At 36.2% G+C, this 12612-nt stretch overlaps 1 protein-coding gene across 9 annotated transcripts in view; it reads right to left on the bottom strand.

Annotated features, from left to right (window-relative positions):
* The window catches only part of ntm (neurotrimin), a 282472-nt gene that overhangs the window by 76301 nt on the left and 193559 nt on the right, over positions 1-12612 (bottom strand). For 2 of the 9 annotated variants that reach the window (XM_052566982.1, XM_052566988.1), the window contains one exon: positions 8335-8425. In XM_052566982.1, the coding sequence (XP_052422942.1) occupies positions 8335-8425 (91 nt within the window). Of the gene's footprint in view, positions 1-8334; positions 8815-12612 lie in introns of those variants that run through there. The other 7 variants (XM_052566981.1, XM_052566983.1, XM_052566984.1 and 4 more) reach the window with 5 other exon arrangements.

Genomic DNA, 12612 nt, shown 5'->3' with positions numbered 1-12612 from the left:
TGCTATGTAACACTGTCTGTCTTTTGTTGTTCAAGGATCTAAATAATCACAGAAAAGCTTGTTGTTTTGAAATGGTTCTTAAATGAGCTTGATGTACAGTATGTGTTATTGTTTCTGTCGAATAAACCAAAGGATAAAAGACATCCAGAGATTCAATCTTGAAGGAATCTTATGTTTGCATGTTTTTGACTCCCAAAAGAACCCAGAATATGATGAAACCTTCCTGAAAAACAAATGCAGCAGTGTAACAATATATAAATTATACAACTGGATTTTAAATGGTCATTGCCTTGAATCCAAAACAAGTGATTACAACTTTATTTGGAAAATGTAAACTTAATTTGACAGCATATCCTTTCTGCTATCATATTAGATGCATTAACCTGAATAAACTAATAAAAAAATCTGTGAAGATAGGGATTTTTTTATGTTTATTATTTTTGCATAAAACTACTGATAAATAATAGTAATAACAATTACAATATTAATAACGACAAATTAAGTAAATGTTATAGGGGTTGCTCAGTGACAAAACGGCATGACCAGCAGTCGATATGATGCAAATATATACAGTACAAGTTAAGAGCAAAAATTGCTGAGCCAAATTTGTCCACAATTACATAAAAGTTGTTGAAGAACTGTTCAGCAGCATCATATAGTGATTTCTAGACTGATAACTGATACTTTAACTGAGAACTTTAAAACATCCACTATTTTCTGAAAAACAGAAAAAGTGTATGTAATTTTGAGGTTACGTAACTTGGCACATTTTGACTTCACAAGTGGCCCATCTCTGCTCTCAAAGTCAAGTAATGGATATCGAAAACATGCAATTTCTCCAAAATATCAATTCCACTTTTGTGGTCAGGAAATGAATCATCTAGGCCAAGTATTTTGAGAGAAATCCAAAGCAAAAGATTACATAAATTTTAGGTTTTAGGTTTTTTTATTTGTGATTTCAGGTTTCAAAGAAAAACAGGAAATACTAAGGCCAAGTGTGATAACATCCGCAGTGTTTTTCTACCTTGGTATTGTTTTTCCTTCTCTCACTATCTGTCCTCTCAAAGGTTAATGAGTCTGGTGAAAGGAAATGGTCTGAGAGACAGCAAGGTGTTGGACCATTTGGTGTGTGGCCAAGCCAAAGAGCTGCCACAATGTCATTATGCCCCGAAGGTGGTTCAATCCTGAATGAGTGACAAACAGCTGTTGCTAATGCACTCGCTAACAGATGCGCCTAGTCTTTCATCCCCTTACCGGTGCAGGACGCAAACTCCTTTCAGCCAAAAATTAAATCAAACTACAGTAGAGGTCCATTTCCGCCTTTGCGAATTAATTCCAAAATATCAAAACACTGATTAATCCCGGATCTCTGAATCGTCTGGAGGGTCATTCATTCTGACAGCACCCGGTGCTCCTGTCTAGCTCTGTGACAGTGGCTCAAATGATTAGGCTTTAATGAGAGACAAGAGAATGTTAATGTAAGGTAAAGGAAAGATAATGTTGAGCAGCTAGCAGTGAAATCAAATTAGCACCCTCTCAATCTTATCAGCAAGAAGCTTTTTTTTTTTTTTTTCAAAGCAGTAGTCCATTCAAACCTCTGCCATTTATTCTCTTCTCAGTCTCTGCTGCAGATATTCAAAATATATCTTATCCTTCAATACGGCTATGTTAATACAAGAGAACTTTGAGCTTTCTACAGGAATATGTGATTGCCAGTTTATCACAGCTGAGATTTGTGAGGAGAAGTAATGGGAGGAGGTGAAGTTAAGCTGATGCATAAAATCCAAAAATACTTTTATGATGGATGATATACTATACTTCTGTCGAGCTTTCATTTAGAGCCTGTAAAGTTCTCAATAACATTGTGAAGAAGTCTTTATGGTACATATTACATGTACAATAATATTTCAGAATCGGAAAAGTGATGGAATAAAAGCTTTAAGTGAAACATGAACTGAAAAATAAAGTAGATATTAGCATTTTGTGAAGAAAATATTTAAGATGCTATGTAGTGGTGAAGGGCAACTTCAGCAAGTTACATCAATACGGTTGCAAACAAGTAACACAATAGCAATAGTTTCCATCCAAAGATTCAAATTAAGCTTATGCGCAAAACTGGAATATCATATAAAACATACGCGAATAAAGCACAGTTTCTATCCAACGAGTCAAAAAGAACAAAATCATCACTTCCTGGTAAATTGTGGTACTACTAAATATGACTAAGAATATAAGAGAACACGAGAAGCTACTGTAGGGGTGTGACGAGATCTCGCAATATCTGATGTGTCTCGCGAGATCTGACTGGTCTTGCAAGAATGTGACGATATCCTTGCCCAGACCTTTCTAGACCTTTCAAATACATTTGCATTACACTTGCCCTTTCACCAGTGGTATCATGTAAGATATTTTATGTTCACATCAGGCAAGTGGACTCATAATAAGTGGGAAAATTACGCAGTGTATTCTTTATCCAGTCATAAAAACAGAACTCACAGTTTTACGCAGAATGTCACGGAATTTGTCAAACTTAATTAATAAATCAAAAGTAGGTCATTACACTTACATAAAGCAAATCAAGATATGTATATGTAAATATAAGGCCGAAAAGTCAATTTAAATATGACGCAGTCGTGTAAGATAATTATACAGAAATATTTTGATGACAGACTTTTCTCAGGCATTTCAGAATGACCATAACAACATATAGATACTGTGAACTAAATCGCTCCACTGTTAGTCAGGTTATCCCATCTCATAGCGCAAAGTCACATGACTTTTTCAACGTGCATGGAGGAATTTATTCGGTAAATGTGTTTCCATCATAGTTTATGCAAATTCTTTCTCATCGGATAAACAGTCCTTTATCCTACTCAAATATGTGCGCACATTTTTTTTTTTTTTTGATATTCCAAAATGCACTTAAAAATGGGTAGATGGAAATGCAGCTAATGAGTGGGTCAATGAGTCCTGTTTGACCTGTAGTGTTATTACCACACTATATGCAAACGTATTGAAAATTTCCAATCATCAAGCACAAACTCCCAAACAAAAGCTAAAAGAGGTTTAGAATGTTCATCACATCACAGTTCAAATTGCATTTACCTATCAAAATAGTCAAAATATGATTGTCTAACCGAATAATGCAGCCCTTATAATCACAAATCCACAGAGAGAGAAGGAATATTGGATTGATATGCAGGTTAAACCTGGTGGACTCTTCAGAAATTGGAGGGATTTGCTTCTATCCACCAACATTTGGGAGGCTGGAGATAACGACAGCTGATATATCAGGTGTCAACAACAACAGACAGACAAGTGGCTGGAAGATATTATCACAGACGACTCAGGAGCACAACATGCAAACATGAGAGCAGCATTCTCCGGGAACCGTCATGAGATGGTATAAATGGTTTCATGCTGTTTAACCATCTTCAAAATTGCTGAGGTAAATCTCAGTGATGCTTTTTGATCCACGTTGAGAGTGAAAATTCTGGGAGAGAGGAAATTGGCTGCTCTGAGTTTCAACAAGTAGCACAAGGCCAGCATACCAGCTCTCGGTGGTATTAACAAGGTATGAAAGCAGCACACCAATAAATCACAAGCCTTTCAGCCTCCACAAGTGAAAAAGTGAGTGTTGTTTCCATCCAATACACTCTAAAACTACAGACCAAAATGACTACATTTAAACACAAAGGTCCAGGATTAACTACATCTTATACCTTAATATAAACCACTTATCTTACTCCTCAATCAGGGTTCTCGATCTTGGCTAGATGTATCAACTCTGCTTTAAAATAGTAATGTTAGAAAAGGTTGGCAGCTGTGACCAGAGAGATAGAGCGAGGAAGTAGCATGTGGAAATTCATTAAGTTCGACAAGTTTGGCTAGAGTTTCGATCATTAGTTTATACCCTAGGTAGGTTTTTTTATCTCTTCTTCCATATGATACAGTTCATTTATTTTTTGCAACAAACAAAACAGGCCTTTTGTCAGGAAAGTTAATGTCATCCTAGTTCCTTTCCTAACAGATTTCCAAACATGGCAATCACAGCACTCAAGGGAAAACAGGCTTTACAGACTCCAAATCTGAAGCTAGGATTGCAAGTCTCACAACGCTAGTGAATTCATGGCGTCTGGTTTTGTATTCCTCATTAGTGTGTTTTCTTTTAATTGCTTAAACCATCTTAAAATCCTACTGACCTGTCATCTGTGACCTGTAGTTTCTTCTCAAAACCACATTTTCTCATCTGCACATTTGTTAATGAGCAGCTGTTTATTTGTATTGTTACTTGTGTCTTTTCTTTGTTGTATTTCTGCTGCTCAATTTCACCTTTTAAATCACAACAGTCCCCCACTTCGTCTTCCAGCCAATAAATTCCCATATCCCATAATCCTCTCCAGACAGTTCGGCACTTCAACGCCCACTCACTGCCCTCAAACTCCCTTAAAATTTGTCACATAACTCTATAAGAGGGCTTTAATTTAGTCCACGCCGTTGAGGGCTTGCGCAACAAATCTTATTTTTAATGTAATGGCCTTGTTATGTTTTTGGCCTAAAAGTAATTGGAACTGCCAGAGTTCATATTCTACTAATGTTCACCTGAGGGGGCGATATGACTGAAAACATCACCTTGGGCGGTCAGGTATGATGACACCAATAACTGTAAACTGTACAGCTGTCACAATAACTGGCAATGCATCAGTGAAACTGCTGCACCCATCATCGTACAATCTGAATGGAGGTTTATAACTTTGGCAGAATTTTATATAAGCCAATATATTTGTGGACAGGTTTGATTTAATACTCAAATACAGGAAGCTGGAAGCATGACTGCAGAAAAAAAAAAAAAAAAATTATACAAGATAATTAGATTAACCAAGATTTGTTCCAACTCGCTATAGAATGAACTGCCATATATTTAAAAAATAGTATAAAATAGTGTAATTCCAGAGGATTTACTATTTGTTTTTAAATACATATCAATCATTAATGCAGTCGATGTCTCACAACATCAGCACTGGGATGTATCCAACATAATAATTTGACTTTTTAAAATTCCAGACCCCGTACTGCTCCTCAGTTTTAATACTTTTTCCCTAAAAACTGGCTTACACTGGCCTAAAACTCAAAATGCACAAAAACCATATAGCATAAGTGACAATAAATCATGCTTGCATTTGTCAAAAGTTTGGTAATACATGTCTTCACTGCATGCAACAAAAATTATCGTTGTTTTTAAAGATCCATGCCTAAATACATTTTTCCAATTTTATCATACACCCCTTCACTGGATAATGTCTAATATTCGAAATTAACAGCAGACAGTCACTGTGTATTAAATACACTGTCAATCATTCATCTCCACTAGGAAGTTTTTCTATCCCTGCACAAAGGTTAAGCTTTATTAAAGTGGGTGTAATCCTGTTAGTCATGTGAATATCCTAAAGGTTACTAGTTCATGTTTCCCCGCATTAAGACAATATGGAGATCCAAAACATTAGTCACCAAAATAACTAGCATGGTTTGTTTTTCTGACATTTTCTTTTTTTTTTCTGTGGGGACTTTCCATTGAATTCCATTACAGCAAACTTGCAGAAAAGTTTCTACATTTTTAAACTTTCATTAAGACATTGTTTATGTTCATTAAGTTGCTTTCCTCACTAAAGTTGTTATCTATTCTCCACAATGTAGCTGAATTCAGGTTTACTATCCCTGTGGGGACATTTGTTCCCCTCAGTATAGGCAAAAACTGACACACACACACACACACACTTCCTTAGTTATGTATATTATTTCCAATTGAGGACATGCCCAAAGGGAGGTTTTGTCACATTTGCCACACTTTGGGGGACAATTTTTATTCACAAACTATGGCTTCGTACAAGCACACAGAACACAGTTAGCTAGTTAATACACACTAACTGCTTAAAATAATAGGTTTTTTTTTTTTTTTTTTTTTTTTTTTTTTATGTGACCCTGGACCACAAAACCGATCTTAAAGGGTTAGTTCACCCAAAAAACTAAATGATGTCATTAACTCACCCTCATGTCGTTCAAACCCATGAGACCTCTGGGTTTGGAACGGGAGCTCTCAGTCCCTCCATTGAAGCTGTGTGAACGGTATACTGTCCATGTCCAGAAAGGTAAGAAAAACATCATCAAAGTATTCCATGTGACATCAGGGTCAGTTAGAGTTTTTTGAAGCATCGAAAATACATTTTGGTCCAAAAATAGCAAAAACTATGACTTTATTCAGCATTGTCTTCTCTTCCGGGTCTGTTGTGAGATTTCAAAACACTGCAATTTAGTGATATCTGGTTCGCGAACGAATCACTCGATGTAACTGGATCTTCTTGAACCAGAACAAAAGATAGACTCGTTCTCGAGTCAAGAACCGTTTCTGTCGGACGCGTCCGATTCAAGTACCAAGGAGCTGATGATACTGCGCATGTGTTGTATGATTCAGCATGAAGCAGACTGATACACAGAGCATCTGAACTGAACAGTTTTTGTTTGAACTGATTCTGTGCTAATGTTATGAGCCCTTGTAAACCGAAGGCTTGAATCAAGGGCAATCATCGCAAATGACGTCATTGTGTCAAGCACAAAAGAACCGGTGAACCGTTTTCTTCAACCGGTTTATTGAATCTAACTGTCCGAAAAGAACTACTGTTGATCCGAAAACCGATGCAACCGGTTCTTGACTCGGGAACGAGTCAATCTTTCGTTCATTATTTGGTTCTTCTCGGTGTTCATCTTCAGTTCTCTCTTCACAGCAGTTCAGTCAGTGTACTGTTTGAGTACATGAATTACTCCGGGATATTGGTTTGTTTTAACTCAGAGGGAGTGTCAGCCACATTAAAAAAGTCAACAGCTTAAGACATTTGTGGATTAATGCGTATTGGAGACGCGAACTGTTTCAAATGATTCAGTTCGATTTGGTGAACTGGTTCAAAAAGATCTGGTTACATCGAGTGATTCGTTCGCGAACCGGATATCACTAAACTGCAGTGTTTTGAACTCTCTCTCACAACAGACACGGAAGAGAAGACGATGGTGAATAAAGTTGTAGTTTTTGCTATTTTTGGACCAAAATGTATTTTTAATGCTTCAAAAAATTCTAACTGACCCCTGACTGATGTCACATGAAATACTTTGATTATGTTTTTCTTACCTTTCTGGACATGGACAGTAGACCGTACACACAGTTTCAACTGAGGGACTGGGAGCTCTCAAATAGAAATCTAAAATATCTTAAACTGTTCCGAAGAAGAATGGAGATCTCACAGGTTTGGAAAGACATGAGGGTGAGTTATTAATTACATAATTTGGATTTTTGGGTGAACTAAGCCTTTAAGTAGCACAAGTATATTTGTTATTGTGGGTCAAAATAATCAATAGATCTTTTATGGCAAAAATAATTATGATATTATGTAATGATTAAGATATTTTGTAAATTTTCTACTGTAAATATATAAAAACTTAATTTTTGATTAGTAATATGCATGGCTAAGGACTACATTTGGGCATCTTTATAGGAGATTTTCTCAACATTTAGATTTTTTTGCAATCTCAGATTCCAGCTTTTCACCACTAATCTAAAAAAGGATAAAATCTGGACACTTATGACTGGTTTTGTGGGCCAGAGTAACATTTATTAAATAACTCCTTTTAAATAACTTTATGAATAGACCAACATAAAAGTGCAAAGCACTTGGAAACTACTGGGCCTAAAAGAAGGTAATGCATTACATTTTAAAAAAAGTACAAAATGTACAGTTTTCTTATTCCACTGACAAGTCAAACTTTGTTGCATGCTTCCAATACTCTTGGATGCTTTAGAGGATACTTTATTCTAACATTTTCTGCACTGTTCACATCATTACGTAATTCAACATTTGTTTCAATTTGATTTTCCACAAAAAAGGGATAATTTTATCAGTTTTCATATTCGTTTTATCAAGTTTCAACTTAACGTTCATCATAGGCTAATTAAATTCAAATTGGCTGGAAAAACGCAATGAACTGCAGGTTGTTACCTCTTAAATTTAATTAAAAAGTAGTGCAGCACTTGTACAGTATAATCAGTTTCCAATTATAGTGAGTTGAAACAGTTTACAGTTTGTTCACCGAAACTTATAAAGGAAAACAAAGCACATTAAAAATTTCACTAATTTGTAAGATAACTATGCAATATTACCCTGTAACAAAAATCTTAACATTCAGCTGACAATCGTCATGAACCGACACACACAAACACTTGACATTCCTGATGCTCTTCTCGCGCAGGACACAGCAACATGACAGCATGATAAATGCACAGCCGCCTACCTGAGGAAGAGCGGCTCTCCTTGTCTGATGGTGATATTGTCCATCTGTTTGTTATCGGACTGGGATTCTCCTTGGCTTCGGACAGGCAGACCTGCGGGGAGAAGGAACAGCAGTCTGAGACTCATCACCACACACCTCCTCCAGGACGCCGCACAGCATCCACACACAACCATCTTCATCTGCGGAGCTCTCTCGGAGTGGAAATCCGTTCACAGCAGTCCCAAAGAGAAACGCGTTAGTTAGCCATTACAGTTCATCTGTTAATCCAGATTTCCTCCCTAGGTAGACAAAATCCCTCGCGTACTCAGTACAGAGCGTTTATTGATGACCGCGCCGTGCAGCCGCCATGGAAATGGGGGTAAAATAAAACAAAACAAAACAACGTATGAATGAAATGTACACTTTAGTGGTGCCCTCAATCTTTCTGCTTTCTTGGGTCCTTTTAATATCCGAGCTCAATATCCACCTTTTTTTCCTTACTGATACGCTGTCTCAAACTTTAAGAAGTGAAGGCAAGAAAGCCGAGAGCAAATGAACCTGCCAAAATGTCATTCCAGCTGCGCGTGAATGGATGTGGAGGCTGTTTGTGGTTCCTCAGTGCAGTACAGTTGTGAGTATGTATAGACAGCCTTTTCAAAAAAAAAAAAAAAAAGTCTCCTTCCAGTGGGACTGTTGCTCGTTTTTTGGAAAAAGCGCGCGCTGTTGTCATAGCAGCAGTACAGCGCCAAAAGCAGCGCGCAAATCAGCGGCTATTGTGTGGAGCAATGCAATGCGCGAGCGACTTTCATTGATTGCCTTGTGGTTGCAGCCCCTGCCATTCAACACGACTGTTCAAGGAGCACTCGAGAGAGAGAAAATTGAGCTTTGTTGCACAAAATCACAAATCAAATAACCCACATTTTAGAGCACCGAAAGGAATGATGTCTAGACAGAGAGGACGACAGGAAGATTGAAGTAGACTGGATGACATAGCCACATCATTTCTGTGTTATTTTGAGGTTAAGAAAATACATACGTGTTCTAATCGTTAACATTTCTACTTCAATTACTTGTAAATAATTTTAAGTATTTAATAATCAAAAATATAAAAAAGGAAAACCATACAAAACTATATATAAAAACAATAGGCTATATACTGTATATCAATATATAGCCGTGTGTGTGTGTGTGTGTGTGTGTGTGTGTGTGTTCTTGTTTATGCCACACTGCAGGGACCAAATGAATTGACACAATGCTTCTTTACAAAATTAGATGTCCAGTATGTTCTCAGAAACCACCTATTTCCACTTTCCACTGTCAGCCATAAGTAATCAATTCACTCAAGACAGCAGCACTTATTTCATAACAAGCTTCACCTCCTGTGGAAGGATGAGAATGCCCAGAGAATTTTAAGAGGAGCAATTCAAGAAACACAACATGCTCTCTCTCTAGCCTCTCAGACGGACTCTCTCTCTCTCTCTCTCTGCAAATGTGCCAATGTGTCGTCACAGATCACTCTAGAGATCCAGAATCAATGTGACAGTGGCATAAACAACTGCACGCTGTGGGTTTCTGGGAGCAGAAATGAGGGAATCACACAGAAGACTCTTTCATAAAAAATTCCATATTAAGTGGTGAGTTTAACAGACTGTGTACAGAAGGCCATATACACAGGGATTTGAGGATGACTATCTATCCATCTATCTATCTATCTATCTATCTATCTATCTATCTATCTATCTATCTATCTATCTATCTATCTATCTATAGCATGTATCTTACAGACTAATTCACTGTACGCTCCAGATGGTCTCTTTCCTTAAGATTTAAGTTTGCCCACCAGGGGCCTGTGATAATGAGGTCTCACTGCAGAACTTCAGAAAGATCATCAGTATGTAACTTTATCTGTGGTGTGAGATGTTGATTTGTATTGGCTGATCCAAAGTGGTAACTGAAAATGTTAGTGTAACTTGGTAAAATGTCACCATCCATAAATAAATTTGCAACCAATCATAAAATGCTTATGATTTATCATGAAACTGTGTTGGAATACTATCCCTATTTCCCTAACTATTTTTTCAAGGCAACTGTAAAAACCCAATTTAAATATATTTATTGGGTACATGTTGTTATATTGGTGTTTTACTAGGGAAGAAATTTGCATTTTTCTCATTATTTTCAGTGCTGAAAGACTTTCTCAGACTCAGATGGTAAAAGTGAGCTATCATTTCTATTTTCAGTTTATATGAAATACTATTTAACTTGTCTTTTCCACCAGAAATTGTGTAACCTTTTCTCATTTAGGGCCATTAACATGTCAAAATAAGCGGTGTTCCAAATTTGAAGCAGATTTTTATTTTAATTTAGGTTAGTTTTGTTTAGGCGTTATACCAAAACTAGCCATTCAAACTTTATAGATTTTTTAAAATGCAAATGTTCTGCCACAAATTTATAAATGTTTCTCTCAATATTTATTTTTATTTATATTAAAATATAAATATATTTATTTATTTATTTATTTCACTATTTACCACTCTTTGGATTCTTGCTTATTAAAAGGTTTAATTTAAAAAAAAAATTGAACAGTAGAGAGTATCCACCAAATATATTATCATATATATATATATATATATATATATATATATATATATATATATATATATATATATATATATATATATATATATATGAAAAATATCCTTTTAAAATATGATTATTTGCTATTTTTGGTAATGTAGAATGTGTGTCATTCCAAGTGCGGCACTATAATTACCTGAAGTCATATGTGGGATTGAATTAACATATAATTATAAAAATACCTTTGGTTTCTATGACTATTGATTCACAAGTTTGAGTCCAACTTTGACCAGTACTGTACAAACAAACCGCATTTATCAGTTGTGGTGGAAAGCATAAATTTGGAAGTACTCCTCCACCTCTGAGAAGGAGAAAACACCCAGATAAAAAAATGTCATCGCCCGAAGGTTTTCTCAACAGGGAAATTTTGCCACTATAAGTTAAGACGTCTGTATAAACTGAAGCTGTGAAACCGTACTCACTAAGACATCATAAGCTCTGCTAAACTCTGCCCTGCTGGCAATGTTGACTTTAGTGCATTGGCACGGCACATCAATAACATTTGTGGGACGACAGCTCAATTCCCAGTTTGTGGGCTCCCAGCTGATTTGGTGCAATGCTGCGGGCTATGTAATATCATGTCACTATGAGAACTCAGTTATGTATCATAGAGGGCCTTTTGTAATTTTCAGTGTTTTGCTTTAGCCTGCTAAACGGAACCCATGCACTTCAGCATTCAAAACACCTAACCAATGATTGCCTGGGTTAAGAGTACTGCTGAAAAACAATAATCAAGTTAAAATGCTGCTCTGAGAGGGATAATATGTGTCCTCACGTATCTGTGAAAACAGTGTTTATGGCTTAAGTGAGAGCTCCAAGTGGCTTGAGACCGGAATGTAACGGTACACCTCCGTGTGCACGTCCACACACTCACGCTAGTGTGCTAAATCACTCTCTTTCTTCATCTAACACGCAGTGACACGCCTGTGATGAGTGATCGGGCAGATCTCTATACACCGGAACTGAAGAATCGGAGCTGAGAGAGATGGGGAAAGAGCTGGTAGCCGAGAGCAATTTGACTCTTTGAGGTGGAAGTGACCATTATTTTCCAATACAGAGATTGATGTTGCTTGAACTCCTCTTTGTCTTACACTAGTAATGGTTTTCTGTCTCTGCTTAGCCGTTTAACAGCATTTTCTTCTAACTTGTTCTATATTGGAGTGTCATTGCAAAAGCTGGAACAATTTCGTCTTCAAAGGAAGAGAAACTGGAGGTTTTATTTTTACTGTTGTGATTTACTTCTATAATAGGATGCTAATTAAAGCTACTATAGTAGCTACTATTATATTATATTATGATAATACACATTTAAATTGATTAAAAAATATACTTTTTAGGATTATTTTATATAAAAAAAGATTTTATCTATCTATCTATCTATCTATCTATCTATCTATCTATCTATCTATCTATCTATCGTTTAACAACATAGGCATGTTTAGTATACATGTTGTTCTTTACAAATAAAATGTACAATAATAAACAATATTTAAAATGAAAAATAAATAAATCAAAATATAAATGGACAATTTTTGGTTTGTAAAATGTGTCATTCCCAAGTGTGTCACTATATAATTTTACCTGAAGTCATTTCATAACGGATGTAGGATTTAATTAAAATATAATACTTTTTTTATTATTATTAAGATCAGATGCCCTGAT

The sequence above is a fragment of the Carassius gibelio genome, chromosome B10 (genome assembly GCF_023724105.1).
Source record: "Carassius gibelio isolate Cgi1373 ecotype wild population from Czech Republic chromosome B10, carGib1.2-hapl.c, whole genome shotgun sequence".
NCBI lineage: Eukaryota > Metazoa > Chordata > Actinopteri > Cypriniformes > Cyprinidae > Carassius > Carassius gibelio.
The sequence above is the reverse complement of the archived record's forward strand: the minus strand, read 5'-3'. Positions and strand labels throughout refer to the sequence as shown.